The 22,732-nt window shown below is 38.9% G+C and overlaps 1 protein-coding gene across 5 annotated transcripts in view; it reads right to left on the minus strand.

The window, feature by feature from the left end:
* LOC114046253 (LIM and senescent cell antigen-like-containing domain protein 1) overlaps positions 1-22,732 on the minus strand; it is a 208,919-nt gene that overhangs the window by 16,120 nt on the left and 170,067 nt on the right. For all 5 annotated transcript variants that reach the window (XM_027866528.1, XM_027866530.1, XM_027866529.1 and 2 more), the window contains one exon: positions 17,123-17,282. In XM_027866528.1, the coding sequence (XP_027722329.1) occupies positions 17,123-17,282 (160 nt within the window). The remainder of the gene's footprint in view (positions 1-17,122; positions 17,283-22,732) is intronic.

Consider the following 22,732-nt stretch of genomic DNA (forward strand, 5'->3'; position numbering starts at 1 on the left):
AAGATTACTTTAGTCGACCAATGGGAAAAGATATGAGCAAGGAAAAGACAGTGTAGATTGATGGAAACTGATGTGGAAGTGAAGCTGCTCATGGGAAGAATGCTATAAGACTGTAGGATTTAGAGCTGGAAGACCAGAGGTCACCTGGTCCAATCCTCTCATTAGACAGAGAGGTCCCTTTTGCCTGCTGAGCTCCTATCCACACTTTAAAGGCCAACTCAAGTACCACCTCTCTTTCTTTACAATGCTTTCTTTGATATCCCCAGCTTGTAATGACCTCACCCCTTAGATCCCACATATCATATTGGGAAGCGTCCAATATATTTAAAGTTGTTTTTTTATTTTTTCTTTCACTCAGCAAAAAAAAAATCAACCTTTTCTCTCTTCTACTCCACCAGTTGAAAAAGAAAGATAAGCCCCCAAAACAAAAACATACACTTAAGCAAAACAAATTTCTGCAGTTGTTGTTCAGTCATTTTCTATTGTGTCAAACTCTCTGTGACCCTATTTGCAGTTTTCTTGGCAAAGATACTGGAGTGGTTTGCCATTTCCTTCTCCAGCTCATTTTATAGATGAGGAAACTGAGGCAAATGGAGTTAAGTGACTTGCTCAGGGTCACACAGTTAGTAAGTATCTGAGGCTGAATTTGAACTCAGGTCTTCCTGACTCCAGGCCTGGTGCTCTATCCACTGTGCCACCTAGCTGGATTATGTCCAAAAACACACATCTCAATCTGCACTCTGAGTCCTTTACTCCTATCAGGAGGTGGGTTGACGCTCTGGAATTAGGGTTGATCACTGTGTTGATCAGAGTTCCTCAGTCTTTCTGAGTTACTGGTCTTTTTCAAGAGTGTTGTCACTGAATCAATTGTTCCAATTCTGCTCCCTTCTCTCTGCATCAGTTCACATAGGTCTTGCCAGGTTTCTCTGAAACCTTCCCCTTCATTATTTTTTTAAATACATAATTAATTAATATATTTTTAGTTTTCAACATTCACTTCCATAAGATTTTGAGTTGTAAATTTTCTCCGCCTCCCTCCTCCCCAAGATAGCATGCAATCTGATTCCTTCATTTCTAATCGTACAATAGCACTTAGTAGTGTGTCTGGCACACGGTAGACACTTAAATGTTTACTGATTGATTGATTGTATTCTATCATATTCATAGCACTCCCTATGGTCACTTCAGCCTCTTAGGATCACTTATTTCCTTTAAAACTTAGCCCAAAAGCCAAATTCTTTTCTTCTCCCCTAAATGTTAGTCCCACCCACCCCCACTACCTTGCATTTATATTGCACATAGCCTGTAGGCTTTTTATGTACATGTTATTTCCCCTGATAAAACGTAAACTCCTTGAGGGCAAAGACTATTTAATTTTTGTCTTTGTATTCCTCTGAACTTACTGGAAAAAAAGCTGTCTACAACCATGTCCTACTTCTTCAGCATCCACTTTTCATTTAACCTCTGGCAATTTGACTTCTCCTGCCACTACTCTAGTGATATTGCTCTCTTTTTAAGGTTGCTAAAAACATCCTTACTGCCAAATCTAACTAAGGGCTTTTTAACAGTATTCATCTGCTTACCATACTCTCATACAGGGTAGGCTATTCTCCCTTGATTTCTAAGACACCTCCCCTCTCCTGATTCTCTTCTTACCTAACTGCTCCTTTGTACTCTCTTTCACTATCTTTCCATCCTCTCAAGTTGGGTTGTCGTCAAGGACATCATCATCCCTCTTCTTCTCTTCTTTATCTACAATCCCTCCTTTGGCAATCTCAGACACTCTCCTAGCTTTAACTATTCCCTCTCTGCAGATGGCTCCCAAATTTGTATCTCCAGTCCCGACCTAGCTACTGAACTTTAGACTCACGTCCCCATCTCATATGCTCTCTTTTCTTGCATGTTCTACCAGCACTTCAAACTCTTCAGAAACCTTATGCTCCACCGAGGATGAGCTGATCACCTGAAATCTTATCATCATGCAGAATGATTCTGTTCAGATATTCAGTACCTTCCCCATCTCCCTCAGTTTCCTCTCCCCTCTGATTGGAAGGCTGGAGAGTGGAGTGCTAAACTCCTCCCAACGCTTTCCTTTAGAGAGGGTAGAGATCTGAACTTTCCAGATAACTTTCCACTTGCCATTTGAAGCTCTGCTTGGTTTGGACTCTAGGTACCCACAAGTGCCCCTTCCTTTCCATCTCCTTTTGTGTGTTTAGTTCCCCCAGTAGACTGCAAGCTCCTTGAGAGCAGGGATTATCTTTTCTTATTTGTATCCCCAGCATTTAGCACAGCGCCAGGCACACAGTAGGCACTTAAATGTTTACTGAATTTTTAAAACTAAGGTAATTATGTTCTTCCCCAAGCCTGTTCTTTGTTTTGACTTCACTAGAAACCTTGAGGAATAGTTGGCTCTTCCCCTTGATCTCACTTCTGTTCATAGATGCAGAGACTTATAGAGGGAATTATTATATGTAATAGCATTAGAGTTACATGTTGGTATCTTATTCCCCTGCTAGCCTGTAAGCCTCATGAGTGTACAGATCACATCTCACAAAAACTTATTATCTTTCCTGTTGCCAAGCAAAGTGCTTTAATAAAGTAGATTAATAAGGGTTTCTTGAGTGAGTAACAGAATTGGGGGTTTATATTAGATGGTATATTATTAGGCAAAGTTTTGGTCTTTATGAGTTGCAAAAAAATCTAGACATTTGTTTTTTATTTTTCTGGTCATAAAGTGCATTGAAATGATTAGATCTGCAGATAAACAACTGTTCTAACCAAAGAGATTTTTAACTTGTCTGACATTTCCATCTCTCTGCCTTTCCTGAATGATATCATTCAGGATTAGAGGAAACAAGAGGATGAAGATGGAGGCTGCTTGTGCCAGAAATCTGTGCAAAACACCTTTCCCAATAAATCACTCATCATGAGGGTGTCTTTCCTGTTATGTATTTTTAACAGAGGGAAAATAAGATTAATAACATATATTTAGTTAATTAATGAAGGGTATACTTTGAAAATATATGTGCTTTAAAATGGGTTTTATCCCAAAATCCAGAACATTGACCAAGAAGTAGAATTCTGGTATCTATTTTATGGAAGAAGCAAGCAATGTTAGGTTAAGAGATCAATCACTGGCCACACATTGTCTATGGCACAAAAAAGGGCAGGAAATAGCATTTTGGATGCTCCAGTCAGTCCAGTCGTCAAATTTGGTGGAATTATGATTCCTCATCATTGTTTGTTAGATTTTTAAATCATTGAAGAGCTTCACTGGAAGCAAGTTCAAGACACTCTGCGATGTCACAAAACCAGGATTAGAGCTCTTCTCTTTCAGTAACTGAATTAAATCTCATGAGACCTAACAACCATCTCCATGCAAAAAACTCCTGCATCTACATGTTCAGCCCTCCTCTTTCGCCTGAGTTCCAGTTGTGCACCTCCAGCCACCTTGCAGGATTTTGCCACCTGGATGTCCCACTAATATCTCAAAATCATCATCATCATCATCATCACTACTAACATGGAGCACTTATTATATGCCAGGTATTGTGCACTTCACAATTATTATATCTATTTGATCCTCACAACAACCCTGAGAAGTAGGTGCTGTTATTATAATAACCACACTGTTATTATAATAACCATATTATATCCATTTTACAGATGAGGAAACTGAGGCAAACAGAGGTTAAATAACTTGCCCAGGGTTACATGACTAGTACAGCTAGATTTGAACTCAGGTCTTCCTGACTCCAGGCCTGATGTTTATCCACTGAGCCACCTAAATGCCCTGTGTCCAAAACATGTACAAACTGGAAATCATATTTCCCTGCCAGATGGTCCCGCCTCCCCCAATTTATAATAAACTTCGCCATCTACAGTATCTCTTACATCTAACCCTTACTCTCTACTTACATAGTTCAGGTCCCAATCACCATCTCTCCTCTAGACCAGTGGTGTCAAATTAAAATAGAAATAGGGGCCACTAAGGATCCCTGTGTGCTACATATTGACTTAGTAAATAACATACTAACATTACATTCTATTGTATTTTTATTTATTTTGTTAAATATTCGTCAATTACATTTTAATCAAGTTCCTCCAGCACTTGCAAGTGTTGCTGGGGCAATTTGTTTGATACCTCTGATCTACGCTGCTGAAATAGCCTCTCCCTACTTTGGGTGTTTTTTTTTTTACGTTCATTTTTTAAAATTTTGAGTTCCAAATTCTCTCTCTCCCTCTTCAGTCTCTCCCTCACCCATACGCAATGTAACTCATTATAACGTCATGCAAAACATATTTCCATATTAGCCATGTTGCAAAAACAGGTGGGTATATAAGAAAAATAAGGTGAAAAACAATTTGCTTCATTTTGCACTCAAGAGTCTGTCAGTTCTCTCTCTTGGAGGTAGGTAGCATTTTTCATCATGAGTCCTTTGGAATTGTATTGGATGACTGTATTGATCAGAGTACCAAATTCCTTCAGTATTGATCATAGTTACAATATTGCTGCTACTGTGTACAATGTTCTCCTGGTTCTGCTCACTTCACTTTGCATCAATGCATATAAGTCTTTCCAGGCTTTCCTGAAAACATCCCCTTTGTCATTTTTTTTTTTTTGCGAGGCAACTGGGGTTAAGTGACTTGCCCAGGGTCAAACAGCTAGTAAGTGTCAAGTGTCTGGTCTGAGATCACTTTTGAACTCAGGTCCTCTTGACTTCAGGGCCGGTGCTCTATCCACTGCGCCACCTAGCTGCCCCCTTGTCATTTCTTATAGCACAACAGCACACATCACAATTTGCTTAGCCATTCCCCAAATGATGGGCAACCCCTCAATTTCCAATTCTTTGCCATCAAGAAAAAGCTGATATAAATATTTTTGTACGTATATGTCTTTTTCCTTTGAAATAGCCTCCTAATTGATCTCCCTGCTGCCAATCTCTTCCTCTCTCTGAAACATCTTTTAGTGGTTCCTTAGTACCTCTAGGATAAATACAAAGGGCCCAGTTTGGCACTTAAATGCTCCAGACTTATTTTGTTATTATTCTCCTTTCAAACATGCTATCTTCTAGCCAAACCAAGTGTTTTACTGATTCCTCAAATTCAGCATTCAATCTCTCATTTCATGACTTTGCACAGGCTCTTCCTTATGCCTGGAATGCACATTTGCATCACCTTCCCAGGTACAGTAGCTATTTTATTTTTATGTTTTTGTTAATCATTTCAATCTCCTGAACTTGACTTCAAATCAGAGCTGTGAATTATCTTTTAAAGTCTTACTTTATATTTGTGTTCCTCCACAATCCATGATCTCACCAATGGGGATACTGCCTCCAATGGTGTAGACCAGGGGTGGGGAACCTGTGGCCTTGAAGCCACATGTGTCCCTCTAGGTCCTCAAGTATGGCTCTCTGATTGAATCCAAACTTCACAGAACAAATCTCCTTAATAAAATGATTTGTTTGTAAAAGGCAAAAGGCCACACCCAAGGACCTAGAAGGCCACATGTGGCCTCAAGGCCGCAGGTTCCCCACCTCTGGTGTAGTAGACTGAAACCCATACATGCCTTCTGAGCCTGGGTGATTCTCAACCAAGTGCTCTCATAAATCCTCCACAGAAGATCTACCCAATGCCCTGGAGGTCTTTTTCTTGCTCCTTTAGTAGCTCTGAGCCACCCTTTCTCTTGAATTTCCTCTGTGATCAACCAGCCAGAATAAATCACATGACATCACAATAGCATGTACTTTAAATAGAATACAGGGTAAGAATAAAATCAAGGTACAAATATTTTTGCCATCATTTCCCAAGGTGATCATCTCTTTATCCTTCAGGGACTAAAAGTTCTGAGTCCATTATCTGTCTATTCTCACAATGGCTTACCAACTCAGCACTGTAATCTAGAGCAGTAGGGTACTACTCAAATAGAAATGGATTTGTGTTGTCACATATTGACTTAGAAAACCACAAATTAACATTACCTATTCTGCATTCTATTTTTATTTATTTTGTTAAACATTTCTCAATTGCATTTTAATCTGGTTCTTCACTCTGGAGTTTGGCCGAGAGTTTGACACCTAGTTGATGATAAAAGGCTGTGATAGTGACTTGTTCCCTGGACAGAAGCAGAAATCTCTGTACCTTGAAGGTTCTGAACTAGAGCTCAAATCTCCTGGAAGGCAATGCTTCTAAAGCATTGATGAGAACTTATTCCATCTTCTTGGGGATGAATATTAAATGCCTCTTACCACATTGCTACCAGGAGTTCGAGGAAGCAGTCTGCTAGCCCCAGCAGGCATAAAATGCAGCCGAGGGAGAGCCTATGGCTCTGGGTCCATTTTCTTTTCTCATCTCCATCTCTGTCCTTTCTCTTCTTTCTTTTTCTCTAGGATCAAAGTTTCTCTCTCATGAAATCTCTGTATAACTTCTCCCAGGTATACTACAAGTCCATTATGCAACTCTGAATGCCCAGCACAGAGCTCACCAAAACAAATGTTAACTTTAATTGTAAATGTTAGTGGTTTATGGTTGAAAAAAATTGGGGAAATTTTCCTGGAAAAGGTAGCATTTGAACGGGGGACTTGAAAGACAGGGAAGATTCTGAAAATCTAAAATGAGGGCCACAGTACACTCCAAGGCACAGAAATAGCAAAGTACACTTAGGATGGTTCTTAAGTTCATGGATTTAGGAATTAGTGATCCTATTTGATTGAAACATAAAGGAGGTGGTAAAGTCTGGAAAGATGGTTTAGGACCAAAAGGTGATAAGAAGGTTGGGCTTAATTCTGTAGGTGACATGGAGTCATCGGCTATTTTTAATCACAGCACTAGGCCGTGCAGAGCTGTGATAACTGGTAAAGTCAGTTCACCTTGGCAGTCGGGGGAAGATAATTATTTGTTATTTACATAGCACTTTTGACATATATGTAAGAAAATGCCTTCCTTACAATAACCCTGTCAAGTACATAGCACAGATAGTTACCGTCGTTTTATAAACGAGGAAAGAGGCAAAGAGAGTTTAAGTGCATTGCCCAGGGTCATGTGGAAGTTGAAGTACCAACATTCAAACCTAGTTCTGATGCCAAATCCAATGCTCTTTCTGCTACATCGATTTTCACACATCTGAAACATATCTGGGAATAATCAATTTAAGGTTTACCAACCAAGAGCCTATTCACAATGCTTGAAAGGTTCTCCCCTCCTCAACTTCATCTGCTCAATTCTTACCCATTCTTTTAAAAAAAGTTACAAGAAAAAAAGCCTATTTTTTTTTTTAAGAAAGAGAATGACTTTTTGCCCAGACAAATAAGTTAGTGAGCTTCTTTAGGGCAAGGGCCAGCACTCCATTTTTTATGTTCAAGTTCACAAATGACTTTAGAGAATCCATGTGGGTACATGTTGATTTGGCTTCACTTTTTACCAGCTATTACCATGGACCTAGCTGGTGGAATGCTTGATTTAGAATGATTATTTAAGGGGCATTCTTGCCCCTTGCTTTTGTGGTTGTATATCACAAGAATCAGAAGAGACTACCATCAGCTCTCCCACTGATTCACTCAGTAACCTTCAATTTGTAAGTACTTCCTGGCAAAGTCTTCCTTCCTGGACATGGATAAAGTAGCTATTCTATTCAACTTACAATGCAGTTCTCTACCAAGGCACACCTTTCTGACAGTATAACAAGGAAGTTATATTTTTGCTTGAAAGAAGCATAGATTTTGAGTGGGTAGCAAGGATAGGAGCTAGAAAAGCAATAATTATAAATGTATTCCTCCTCAGCTGTCAACAATGGATAAAAATAATATAGACTCATTCATCAACAAGTATTTATTGAATGCTTATGTGCAAAGTGCTATAATGGGTACATTAAAAAAACCGCAATACTATCTGTATATAGTAGGCTTAAAAAAATATAGCTTTTAGTGGAATCTGGAGAATATCTGTAGGTAGGTAGATTTAGCCACTTTTTTCTCTATCATCTCAAATCACTAAACATCTGCTCTCTATCATCCAAGATGTTAAAACTACTTATCCAAACTACTTAAAAAAGGGAGGAAGTGTCACCATTGCTTTGGACTTTGATGAGAGTCAAACTGACCCAAAATATTATCAATATTTACTTTTCATGAGACTCACAAGGACTTCTCACCAACTACTTTGCCACCCTGGACCTCCACCCTGAGGTCCCACTTTCCTGAATAGTGATTGCATATTTGGACCACTATTTTAGGGGGGTCCTAGCCAAGCTTCACTTTTCTCAGAACTTGACTCTAAGGACTCCTTCACCCCTTACCCGCCCTTGCCAACTGCTTTCTCTCATTAAAATGTAAGCTTGTTTGTATTTGAATTATGGTATCTGACATTTGAATTGGGATGACACATAGTATGTGCTTAATAAATGCTCACTCTATCTCCATCCACTTCAGTCATGCAGGTGCCATATTGGATAATTAGAAGGCAGAGACAAAAATAGTGCCCAAGGAGTCCCTACACTGACTTAGAGGACAGTACTGAAAGTAAGAGACCCTTCTTAGTCAGAGGACCATTTTCTTTGTAAATTACAAGAAGCAAGGAGTGCCCAATTTTAAATCAATGTTGGCAAGAAGCTACCAGTGGAAAACAGATGGGTGGTGAAGAGGAATGATGGTAATTAGTGACATGGGATAAAACATCTCAATAATTACTGGAGAAAAGGTTATTAGACAACTAATTAAAAGAATGATCCCATAAACTGTTATGATGCTTTGGATTATCTCAGAGAGTACAAATTTAAGGGCTTAATGTAACTGTCCCAAAGTCATGTGATTGGGCACTAGTTTAAGCTGAATATTTCCCTCTCAATGTGACAAAATTCCCATCTCTTTCCCTCCCCTGAGATTACGAATTGTGTGAAGTTAGGCACACATTTCCTGATATGAACAAAACATTCACAGGCAGTGACTCTAGATTATTGTAAAACAAATCAAGACACAATTGTACCAGAAGTATGAGTGTTCTGGGCAGCTGAGATATAGCTTATTTATAAGTACAATTTTGTAAAGTGTTAAAAAGGAAACCTCTCATTTGCAGACATGAAAGGTCACTAACTAACCCTTAAAGAAGGGTCAAGTGGTGGACCATTTTCTCAAGTGACCAGTGTCATAGAAGATGTTGGAAGGGAAGCTTCTTTTGAGATTTTGTCAAGTAAAGTCTATGTATGCATATACTTTAATCTGCTCAGTGAATAATGCCACAAAAAAATGTAAGTGAGCACTGATCAAAATCAGTGGGGCACAATGTTTGGCCAATCCAGAGTACTGAAAACATGGCTTTGTAAATCAGGGCTCAGAAAGTCTGCTTTGGGATCTGCCAATACCTCAATACATGACAGATGGTCCATTTAACCACTCAGAATGCATTTCTAGCATATATTTGCTCTGCAGATGTGAGTATAAAGTTTAATCCAAGTTTATGAGGTGACTTGAGATCTTTTGATTAAAAGTACAAGGAGTTCTGAATATGGCTCTTAAACTCTGGGGTCAGAAAAATGAGTTGGACAAATGAAGTTTCATTACAGTGGCATGATGTAATGTTAGCATATCAACTTTCAGTACAGAATATTTTAACATAAAGCTAATTGTCCTCTTTGGGCTTTGATGTTCCAGATCCAATTATGTGATAAGACTATCAGCAGGTAGTTCTGCAGTCTATTTTTGAATGACTTGAATATCAATGGACTATGTGGCCTATTTTAGATTAATGTTAAAAACCTGGTGAGATTAGGATCAATTAGTAATTAGTCTATCTAAGAATTTGTTAAGCACCCACTATGTGCCAGGTTTCTAGCCCAACATCTTCATTTTTACACATGAGGAAATTGAGGCTTATAGAGTTGAAATAATTTACCCAAGGATATAGGATTTGAATCCAGGTCCTCTTGGCTTACAAATCTAGCATTCTTTTTACTATACCATCCCACTATCAAAAAGCTTGAACAGAAATTCTTTAAGAACATGGATTGCAATGTTAAAGACAGTACTTTCAATTCAGTTTAAAGCAGAAAAATGATCAGTGGGATGGAGGTTAGTCCATCATCAATCACCCCTTCCATCTTGTATTTTCTCTTCCCTCAGTTTTTGTTCTCTGTCCTGGTTCTCCTCTTATCTGCCTTACCCTTCTTCTCCATCTACTTTGCAGGTTCTACTTCTGATTCATACCCTCCAAGAATGGATGTCACCATCTCCTCAAGGTTCCCTTTTGGGTCTTTTCCTCTTCTCTCTCTGCAACTTCTTCCTTAAAACGATCCTATCCATTTCTCCCCATCAAAATGTAAGCTCACTGTGAGTAGGGGTTGTTTCTTCCTTTGGACTTGTATTCCCAGGGCCTCACACAGTGCCTGGCACACTGTTATTATTGTTCAGTCCCGCCCAATTCTTCATGATCCTAAATGGAGTTTTCTTGGCAAAGATATTGGAGTGGTTTGCCACTTCCTTCTCCAGTTCATTTGACAGATGAGGAAACTGAGTCAAATAGGATTAAGTAACTTGCCCAGGGTCACCCAGTTAATAAGTGTCTGAGGCCACATTTGAACTCAGAAGATTAGTCTTCCTGACTTCAGGCCTGGCATTCTATCCACTGGACCACTCAGTTGCCCCACACATAGTAGATGCTTAATAGTTGACTGATGCCATGACTTCAATGATTACCTCTATGTAAATCTTTATTTACCAGGGGGCAAGCTAGGTTACACAGTGGATAGAGTGCTAGGCCTGGAGTTGGGAAGATCTGAGTTCAAATTTGGCTTCAGACACTCACCACTCAACCCTAGGGAAGTTGATTAACATGTCTGCCTCAGTTTTCTCATCTGTAAGATGGGAATAATAATAGCACCTACCTCTTAGGGTTATTGTGAGATCAAATGAGATAATAATTATGAAGTGCTCAGCACAGTGCCTGGCACATAGTAAGTACTATGTAAATATTAGCTATTATTATTATTATTAGCTACCTCTCCTATTATGTTACTTCATTTCCAACTTCTTGTAGATACTGTACTAACAATTCAAAATTCAATTACCAATAAAACTGTTTTCCCAAATCTGTCCTTCCTCTTATTTTCCACATTTCTATTAATTCAGTCACTATTCAGTCACCTAGGCTGGAAATATTTGAGTCATCTTCTCCCTGATCTCTCATCTTATTAGTTACTAAATCCTGTCAAATCTATCAGGGTAATTTCTTTCCTTTCCACCACTCTAATTGAGGCCTTATTTGCCTCTCCCCCATACTAGTTTAATAACCTCCTAAATGGTCTTAATGCACAAAAGTCTGATTACATCACTCACCTTCTCAAAAACATTTAATAGCTCTCCCCATTGATAAAATATAAACTTCTTACTCTGACAATCAAAAATTCCACAACTTACCTTTCAAGACTTATTTTAAACTACTTGCTTTTACATTCTCTATATTCTAGCCACACTGCACTGCTAGTCATTCCCTAATCTTGTCCTGCTCACTCCTACGTCCACACATTCACACATACCATTGTCCCCCATATCTGAAAGGGAATCCATTTCTACTTGTTGAAAGCAGGACTTTTATTTAAGACTAAGTTTTCACCTTTTTTAGGCAGCTAGGCAGTGCAGTGGTTAGAACTCTGGGCCTGGAGTCAAATCTCAGGCACTTTCTAGCTATGGTCATGTGATTTAAACTTTTTCTGCCTCCATTTTCTCAACTGTAAAATGGGGATAAATAATAGCACTTATCTCTCAGTGTTTCTGAGAATCAAATTAAATAATATGTAAAGTGTAAATGTAAAAAAGTGTAAAAAGTAAAAAGTAAAAAATGTAAAGTGCTTTTGCACATCGAAGGAGTTCAATCAATGTTTGTTCCCTTCTCCCTCCTTTTTTTTTTCTGCCTCTTTCCCTTCTAAGGATCCAGAAGGATAATTTGTGAACATGTTTCACTCTTTTAGATCCCTGAAGGTACATATTACGTAATTTTCTACCTTTGTATTCTAGCAAAGTACACAAAATATCACTTAATAAATGTATTTAATTTTTTTTGTTGAAGTGTTTTGTTTTCACATGGCAAACATTTTCAGATTACCCCAACTCTATAAGGTCTCTTGCAACAAAGTAAAACAATTAAGCAAAACTAACTATACAGCAATCTCTTCTGAAAGTGAATGCATAGTACACATTGGTAGCACCCCTCCCCAACCTCTAATTTTTTTTAAATGAACAGTAATCTTTCTTCTTTTCCTCATTAATTTAATGGAACCCACAGCTAATACCCAGCTATCAGTACAAGGTACTAAAGCATTCCTAGGAGACCCCAGAGATCTGGTGCTCTATCAGCCTGTCCAATTTGTAGAAGCAAAAAAGTGAGATAAGGGCCCAGTGGGTGTAGCAACATATAAAATGTATGAGGTGTTAGTATGCTACCATTAACTAGGCTCGATGACTTTGGAGAAGCTCTCTTGCCCTCAATTTTTTCAACAGTAAAATAAGGAGAGGTGTGAAGTGTCGGACTCTTCACAGCTAATTTTCTATGGCTTTTGTTAAGGTGGGAAAACAATCGTCTGCTCTGAGAGGACTTTATGGCAAAACAAATGAAAAGAATAAAAGAGCTGTGATTGAAAATCTCCAGAAGTGCTGCTACAACAAAATTAAATCATGGAAAACTAGGCAAGGGGGAAAAACAGACAGTTTCTAGCACCCACCAACAAGCACTTTCCCGGTATGTTTCTGGGCAAGAGAAGAGAGAGATAATGGGGGAATGGTTTGCTTAAACACCAAAGGAAAGAAGCTAACCAACCAGTGAAGCAAACTGATAACATAGGAAGAGATAAAATTATCATCGCATGAGGGCAAAGCACAAACTGACTCACTCTCAAATGGAAAACAAGGCAAATGATTTTTTTTTTTGAAATGTTCTTTTGCAGGCAACCAATTTGTTGCTGGGTCTTACTCTGTGTGCGGATTGTTTCTAGGAGGCCCTGAATAACACTCTCTCAAAAATCATTCAATCTACTGGAAAGTTTCTTCTATTCATCCTTTAGGGCTTTGATACCCTCACCTGGAAATCTATTTATCTTTTTTTGTTTGTTTGTTTTTTAGGATGGTGCTCTGATACCTTCATCTGGAAATCTGGGTTGTTTTTTGTTGTTGTTGTTTTGTCTTTTTGTTCATTTGTTTTTTGTTTTTAGGGTGGGGAGGAGTATATTATATCAGAGATAGCAACCTCCTACAGAGCTTGTGAGAGATCAAATTGAGTGTAAGGTTCAACAAAAAACTGGTTCTGGGTATTTATAATGTCATTTTGAATAATATCATGCAGACCTAGGAAGGTATTTATAGTTGGGCAGGAGAAGGGAGGCAAGAGTAGGATGGGTGAGTCATAAATTATTCTGTTCTATTCAAAGATTATTATAGCACTTTCCCTGTAACACAGAGCATTACAGATAATGACCTTAAAATTTTAACTCATATTCTACTTTTGAGATGGTTTTATCAGTTAACTAGGGGTGATTTCTTTGTCACAGATAAAAAGACAACAGAGAAGGTAATGTGGGACAAGTCTACAGGCCTTCAAACATGCCTGTCCCTCCTATCCTTAAAACATCTTCACTAGCTACATATAAGCAAGGGCAATTTTGAAAGTTAACATACAGGATTTCATGGCTTTTTTTTTTTTTTAAAGTAAGTGTGTGAAACAGATTCATGGTTTCATTCAGAATCCTCTTTTTATGTTTTGCTGTGTGTATGTAAATGATCTTTCTGTATGTTTAAGTTCAGAATAAAAAATAAAATGAAATAACCATCATTAGACTTTTACCATCCCTTCAAGCTATATTTCTCTGCTCTCTTTTTTAACCAAATTTCTAAAAAAAGCTATTTATAATCATTACCTCTACTTCCTCCCCTTTCACTCTATTTAAACTCTTTGTAATCTTTCAAACCTCACTCCTCAACTGAAAGTCTTCCTCCAAAGATACTAATGATCTCTCAATTGCATCATTTGACTTTCTTTTTAATCAGTCTTTATTCTTTACTTTTCTGCATTCTTAACCACCCATATCCTTTCTTCCTGGATACTCTTTCCTCTCTGGGTTTTCCTGACATTGCCCTCTCTTGGTTCTCCTGTTTATCTGATGACTACTTCTCACACTCCTTTGCTGGATCATCATTATTATGCCCTCTAAATATGGGGGCGGGGGGCGGGGGGATACAGGGCATCACTCTCCAAATTTCTCCATTTCCATGTCAAGAAGTCCCTGGAGATGCCTTTGCCCTGTGACCCTCTCTTCTGTTTGGTGAATTCCTGGTCTGGACTCCTATTTCATGAGACATCCAGGCCATGCTCACTTCACTCCTGGTTCTATTCACTTTTCGGACTTCTCCACCCTCCTCTTCATCCTAAACTCCTTCACTTTCCCCTTGTTTTTCACCTCTCCTTTATGTGCTGTCTTCCCCCACTAGAACATAAGCTCCTTGAAGGTAAAGTCTGTCTTTTTTTTTTTTTGCTTGAACTTGTATTACTAGTGCTTAGAGGGGTGCCTGGCCCATAGTAAGTATTGAATAAATCCTCTATACATCCACCTATTTCTTTGTGACCTTATCAGCTCCTATGAGTTTAATTATCATCTCTATGTATGTATACATATATGTATACATCTGATTATATATGTAATTATCATCTCTATGTATGTATACATCTAATCTTCAAGGAGATGATAATTAAACTCATAGGAGCTGATAAGGTCACAAAGAAATAGGTGGATTGGTATCGCCTACTGTACCTTTCAAACTGGATGTCCCATAGATATCTCAATTTCACCAAATCCTCAACTGAACTCATTATCTTTCCTTCCCAGCCAACCTTCCCCACTTTTGTCAAGTGTATGACCATCCTTCTGGTCTCTCAGGGTTTCAACCTTACTTTTATTCTCGGATCCTCAATCTTTCTTACCCCATGTTATCAAGTCAGTTGTCAAAACTTAATTTTTCACCTCCATGTTATCTCTAGCATCTTGACTCATCTTTGTACATACAGACACCATCTTACTTCAGGCATCCATTGCCTTTTGCCTAAACTATTTTAGCTGTTTTTTTTTCTTTGGTTTATTTTGGTCTCCCTTCTTTAAGTTTTGGGAGGGAGTAGTGGTAAAGATAGAAGAGAGTTACTATAATCTGTACAACTGTGGTGACCACAGATAGCAACCCCTAAACAAATTTTTAAAAATGATGAAGTTACTAATGTGGATTATAGGTTATTGAGTTATCGCTCATCTGTCTCTGACACTCCTTGTCCAGGGATTCAATTTGGCAAATGTTTTGTGGGCATGGCACTAGGCGTAGTATTGTTGGAGATTCAAAAGAGATGGAAGAAATAATTTTAGCTCCTGAAAGAGCTGACTGGGAAAATTTTATATCTATATCTATCTATTGGTATATATATATATGTGTGTGTGTGTGTATGTATATATACACATATATGTTTATATATGTGTGTATATGCATATAGATATACATACACACATAGAAAATTATACAAACAAAAAAATTTCCCATATACATATTTATACACACACACATTTATATTTATATCTATATCTATACAGGCACATGGGACACTTAAAGGTTAACTTGAAGGCACCACAGGAAGAAGGGCTGAGAGCACATATGGAGAAGGAGCAATCACAGGACCTGGGTTCCATTCCTTGCTCTACCACTTACTCACTACCTGTGGGACTTTGGAAGAGACCCTCCCTGGTGGTCAGTTTCTTCATCTGTAAAATTAAGAGGCTGGATATGATGATCTCTAAGATGCCTTCCAGATCTATGTCTACCCATCCTAACACTTAGAGCCAGAAGGGACCTTAGAAATCATTTAAGGGGCAGCTAGGTGGCGCAGTGGATAGAGCACCAGCCCTGGAGTCAGGAGGACCTGAGTTCAAATCCGACCTCAGACCAAACACTTGACACACTTACTAGCTGTGTGACCCTGGGCAAGTCACTTAACCCCAACTGCCTAAAAAAAAAAATAAAAAAAGAAATCATTTAACACAATCATTGTTTTACATATGCAGAAACTGAGGCTCAGATAAAAGTCATAAAAGTCAAAGTAGGGATGTTGCTGTTTGGTTGTTTCAGTTGTGTCCAATTCTTCATGACCCTATTTGGGGTTTCCTTGGCAAGATACTGGAGTAGTCTGCCATTTCCTTTTCCACCTCATTTTACAGATGAGGAAACTGAGGCAAAAGGGGTTAAGTGACCTGCCCAGGGTCGCACAGCTAGGAAGTAGATGAGGCCAGATTTGAATTCAGGAAGATGAGTCTTGCTCATTCCAGGCCTGGCACTCTATCCACTCTATCACCTAACTGTCCCTCAAAGTGAGGTAGGGTTAGTTAATAAAAGTTTTCTGAAGGAATTTATTTTTGAAGCAGATATGATAGAAAGTAAGGAGCATGGACAGTTGGAGAGGAGGTCAAACAACACTATAAGAAGGGTAATTAGCAAGGAGGTGAAAATTAGAAGGCTAAATGCAAGTGGCAACAGACTGGTTTGATTATACCACACTGGCCATACTGAGGAGGGAAGAAGAACAGCTGATGGGGTCTCAAACGCTCATGAAACAGCTTATGCTGGATGTGATATGCTGGGAGAGACAATGGGGAAAGGCAACTTGGGGAAGTGAATAGAATCCTGACCTCAGAGTCAGAAAGACCTGGGTTCAAGCCTAAGGTATAACTGCAGTACCCCAGAAGACTTTCAAAGTGGCAAAGAAGGTATTGATTTGCCTTAGTAGAGAGTTTCCTCCATTTATGAAATCACAATTCCAGTGAAAGAGAGACACAAATACACACACAGACAGACAGACACACACACACACACACACACACACACATACACACACACACACCCCTAATGGGAGCTCAAGTGGGTCAATGATGTACTGTATCACTGTAGTGAAATTTAAAAAAAGAAATTCATAGTTTCTTCTCAACATCTTAGATTTGTTGGTCATTAATACCTAACATTTACCAAGGACAAAGTACTGCATTTATTATTTTAATATAATTTTAGAGGCTGGCAATCAGAAGCAGACAAAAATTTCTATGTCAGGACTGACTCACCTCATAGAAGAGCCCTTCAGGGAACTGCTGGAAGCACTGGGCACAGACAAAACACTGCTCATGGTACAGCTCGCCATTGCTGTTCACAATCTTCTCGGCGGGTGCAAAGCCTCCTTTGCAGCGTTCACATAGGGCATTAGCCAGGGCATTTGCCATATTGCTGTAAAAGACAAGAGGGGTGGGGGAGAGAGGACACAGAGACTGTGAGCCTTTTTTCATGCTTAAAGATGCAGAGATAAAATGGAATGTAAAACACGGTCATAAGATTTAGAGCTAGAATCTCCTTCATTTATACTTGGGAAGCTTAGGCCCAGGCAAGTGAAAAGATTTGCCCCAAGTTTTTTGTTGTGGTTCAGTTGTTTCAGGCTCATCATGACCCTGTTTGGGGTTTTCTAGACAAAGATATTGAAATGTTTTGCCATTTACTTCTCTAGCTCATTTTACAGATGAGGAAACTGAAGCAAACAGCGTTGAGTGACTTGCCCAGGGTCACACAGCTAGTAAGTGTCTGAGGCCAGATTTGAACTCAGAAAGAGGAGTTTTCCTGACTCCAGGCCAGGTGCTCTATCCACTGTGTCATCTAGCAGCCCCAAGTTACACAAGCAATATTGCTATACAAGTTATACATAAGCATCAAAAATACTTTTCAGAAAATATCCCCATTACTAATATGTTTAGACTGTAGTATACTTGAATCTATGGTCTCTAATCTCTAGGAATTTACATTAAAAAAATTCAATTCAACAAACATTAAGTGCCAGGGACTGTTAAATGCTGGGGACACAGAGATAAAAAAGAAAACCATTCCTGCTCTCCAGGGTTTTACCTCCTAATGAAGGGATTAAGATAGATAGCAGAGGGGCAGCTAGGTGGTACAGTGGATTCAGTTCTAGCCTAGAGTCAGGAGGACCTAAGTTCAAATCTGGCCTCAGACACTTGACACTTAGTAGCTGTGTGACCCTGGGCAAATCACTTAACCCCAATTGCCTCACAAAAAAAAAAAAAAAAAAAAAGAGGCAACAAAATTAAAAAAAGAAAAGATAACTGAAACACAGATAAATAATAGATAGATAATTAAGTACAAATCCTATACAGGAAGAAATGCAAAATAATCTTGGGAGAGAGAGGACACTCACAACTGGACTAGGAAAGTAGAGTTTCTAAAAAGCTGGCATGAGGAAATATATTCCATGTGTGCAGTACTTCTTCCCTCCCCATCCTACCTCACCCCCCCCCCATTGCATAAAGACATAGAGGTTGTCATGTTAGAAGAACAGCTGGAAGGTCAGCTGGGATGGAATGAAGGACATTCACCAGATGAGTGATATGAATTAAGACTGGAAAACTGGGTGGGAGTCAGACTGTGGGGTGTTTGAAATGCCAGGCTTAGGCTTTTGTATTTTATATCCCAGAAGTAATAGGATGTCGCTGAAGATTTGCTTACCGGTGTTCAATTTCTCTTAATATAAATAGGCAGACAAGTAAAGATAATACCTACTTTGGCACTATGTACAACTAGAAGGGTTAAAAAAAACAAACCCTGAATACTGAGCTATCAAATGAAATCATCTCAAAACTTTCTTTACCCTAATAACAATGCTAATGAGATTCTAAAATGGAGTATTATTGCCAAACAAAACAGGTTATACATGTAGAAATCTTTACTTTAACCCAGGTGGCTCCTTTGTTTGGAAACTGAAAAAGCTACTGCTTAAGTTACTATTTCCATATAGTAACATTATTAGCTTCCCATGTGTTGCTTTAATTCACAACAACAACAAAGTGAGGTAGGTAGTGCTATACCCATTTTGCAGATGCTGAAACTGGTGTGCTTATATTCACCTATTGGAGCCCTCATTCCAACCTAAGTCTTCTGACTTAAGAACAGTGTTCTTTCCTCCCTACCATACCGCCTCTCAATAATAACTTGCATTTATATAGTGCTTTGAGATTTACAAAGCACTTTGCTCACAAGCCCACGACAAAGGCTGTACAAATATTGTCATTTTATTGAAAAGGAGACTGGGGTTCAGGGAAGTTAATCAATTTACCCGTGGGTCCAAATTATTAGACCCAAGATTCAAAACCCATGTCTCCCGACTCCAAGTTCAGGGTTCTGTTTCCTGCACAAGGAAGCCTCTGTACCTAAAGTTTCCAAGAGCCTACTGTTCTATTGTCTAATTGTATTATAACCCCACACTTAAGCACTTTAAAAAATTACAATATACACTGCTATCTTGGAGTCACACAATTTTAGAATAAGAAGCCTAGAGGTATTCTTTTCATTTTATAGGGGGGGAAAAGAGAGTCAAGCGATTTGATCAGGGTTACATAGCTATTTCCCAAACTAGTGCTTTTTTCTCCTATATCTTAACTGTATCATGTTTGAAGGCCTAGGTTCCCGTACCCAGTAAGCCCTTTGTCATCAGGGAGCATGTCTTATACTCTTTGTTTAGAAAAATATTAGGGATAGAGAGAGTATGTGTTGATCAATCAATCTCAAATTCTATCAAACCAAGTACTCCAATGAATCTATAACCTCATCAATTTGGACATTGTCTTCCAATGACACCAATCAAAACCCATCCATACCAGCCCATCTGGTATAACTCTTGGTCTATCTCCTCCTGTAAGTTTGCCACGGGCAATCTACCCGAAGTGCTACAGGTTTGCCTCCACTTTTCCAGACATCTTGAAGAAACCAGTGGAACACTCTTTTTTGATCATACATTTTCCTGATGATATCCTTTCCTCCAGTTTCTTCGAAGTTCCTTATTTGTGACATGTTATAGTTAGCTCACACCCATCATGGACATCGCCACCACTCTCTGTGCATAATCATTTTCAATTCTTTGAAGACTATTGTGCACCATGATTCATTCCTACATGACAACAGCAGTAGGATATTGGTATTAGACAATGGGCCTTTGTTCCTGGGAGAAGTCTGTGGTCATTAAAGAAGCTCTGCAATTTCTTGAAGATAATAGTCTCCTAAACCACACATATACCGGGGGAAAAAAGATGGGGTATCATTATAGTGCTAGCTATGTGACCTTGGGCATGTTATTTTTGTTTCATCTTTTTTTTTTTAAAGAAACTAGGTCTCCCTATCTTGCCCAGGTTGGAAATATAGGTGCTATTCATGGGCCTGATCCCACTACTGATGAGCATGGGACTCTTGACCTGCTCTGTTTTGGAGGTAGGCTGGTTCACCTCTCCTCAGGCAACCTATCACTGTATTTCTTTTTATTTTTTTTTAGGCCATTGGAAGTGACTTGCCCAAGGTCACACAGGTAGTAAGTGTCAAGTGGTTGGTCTGAGGTCAAATTTGAACTCAGGTCCTCCTGACTTCAGGGCCAGTGATCTATCCACTACACTACCTAGCTGCCCCTCCTATCACTGTATTAATGTAGAAGGTGGGGACACAGCTTCCTGTAGCTCAGGATACCACAGTTCAAGAGATCTACCAGCCTCAGGCTCCTCAACAACTGGGCCTGTATCTCCACATCCACCCATTTTATTCTTCTAGGATTTGGGCTTCTCATTTATAACATAAGAAGTCTGGCCTAGATGATCTCAAAGTGATCTTCCATCCCTAGATCCAACATCTAAAGTTAGAGGATCTCTAGTTCTGGACTATCCCAAATCACAAAATCACTCTATTTTGTCTGGACAGGGCTGGTCTTAAGTATTAAGGTGGCTACATTGGCCTCTCTTTAGGGGAGAGGCCTACTCTGCCTCAACAGGGCAATCTTCTGTCTGGTGGTTCTTGCTGCAAGCACTAAATAAGGAATAATCAACAGTCAGACAGAAAGCAACTTTTCACACTGCACTTAAGACACTTACTAGCTAGCCATGTGACTTTGGGCAAGTTAATTAATCTCTGCCTCAGTTTCCTGATCTGTGAAATGGGGATGATGATAATAATAATAATAATAATAATAGCACTTACCTCTAGGGTTACTAGGCAACCTAGTAAATAGAATGACAGGCCTGAAGTCAGGGAGACTCATCTTCCTGAATTCAAATTTGGCCTCAGATACTTACTGTGTGACCCTGGGCAAGTCACTTAACTCTGTTTGCCTCAGTTTCCTCATCTGTCAAATGAGCTGGAGAAGGAAATGGTAAACCACTCCAGTATCTTTGCCAAGAAAAACCCAAATGGGGCCACGAAGAGTTGGACAGGACCGAAACAACTGAACAACCCAAGGTTGTTGTGAGGATCAAATGAAATAATAATTGTAAAGTGCTTAGCACAGTGCCTGGTACAGTATAGGGACTTGATAAATGCTAGCTGTTATTAGCTAATACTTAGAAAGGAATATAGCATGTAACTCCCTATTCCCTTACTTGGAATTTAAAGCTTGAGGGTGAAGGGGGCGAGGGGTGGAGGAGGGTAGGAAGAAGGGAATAAAAACAAAATGAAGGGCTACTTAGTCTATTTCAAAATCTACTGCTACCCATTTTTCTTTTTAAAGGCATCATAATAATAACTTACATTTCTGTAGTCGTTATAAGGTTTGCAAAGTGCTTTCTTTACAATAGCCTTGTGATGTAGGCAGTCCAAGTATTATTATGCCCATTTTACAGAGGAGAAAACTGAGGCTCAGTGAGGCTCACCGTCTTGCCCAAGCTCACGGAGCAAGCCTCAGTCATGACTTCAACCTGATTTTCTGACTCCAACACCAGTACTCTTTACACTATACCACCAAAAGTTAAAATCAAACCCCTCTATTAGCCAAAAAAAGATGAAACATCATTTTCTCCCTCCTATGGAAGCTACATCTTCAAAAAAGTGATAAGAAAAGGAAAAGGGAAAAAAAAAAAGCAGTACAACAAACCAACAAAAACCCCTATATGAACAAAGGACATTTTTCCTAAAAATAATTCAACCAACAGCAGCAACTCAGTTCAACAGACTACAAACCACAATTACAACTGTAATGAAAATAATCTGCCAAAAAATTACCTTGTACTTGTAGGGTTTTATGTTTTCCAAATACCTTTCCCATACACTTATTTAATCTAGTGTTTACTAGTGTTTTAGTCAACCAGAAAATATTTATTAAATGATTCCCAGGGGAATTGCTTAATTCTTATTTCCATTTTATAGATAATAAAGAGGAAGCACAGAAAGGTTAAATAATGTGCCCTAGGTCATACAGTTTGATAGTGACAGTTTGTCTGGATTAAATTCAAGGCTCATTCTGCCTCCAAGGTCTCACTTTTGACTTTTATAATAATTAGAAGCTATAATGAGTTCAGCTAAGGATTTAAAACACATGTCAATGTAAAGAGTTTTACCCCTTCTCATCTCCCTTCCCACTCCCATCCAAAAAAAGGGGGGGGGAGGGTGAGGAAGAAGCAGGATAGTATTCACAATATGCCTCAGCTGTATGGCACACTTCCTGTCCCCTTCCCCCACCCATAACAATATGGTCCATTTTTTTAGTCTAACTGAAATGAAATCTGTGTGAAAACAGTATAACCATCATCCCACGCCTCCTACAGGAAGCCTTTCCCAGCCCTTTTAATTCTAGTACCTTCCCTCTCTTAATTATTTCCTATTTATGCTACATATAGCTTAGTTACATATTTGCTTGTTGTTTT

Source organism: Vombatus ursinus, unplaced genomic scaffold (assembly GCF_900497805.2).
Source record: "Vombatus ursinus unplaced genomic scaffold, bare-nosed wombat genome assembly UNPS02014781.1, whole genome shotgun sequence".
Taxonomy (NCBI): domain Eukaryota; kingdom Metazoa; phylum Chordata; class Mammalia; order Diprotodontia; family Vombatidae; genus Vombatus; species Vombatus ursinus.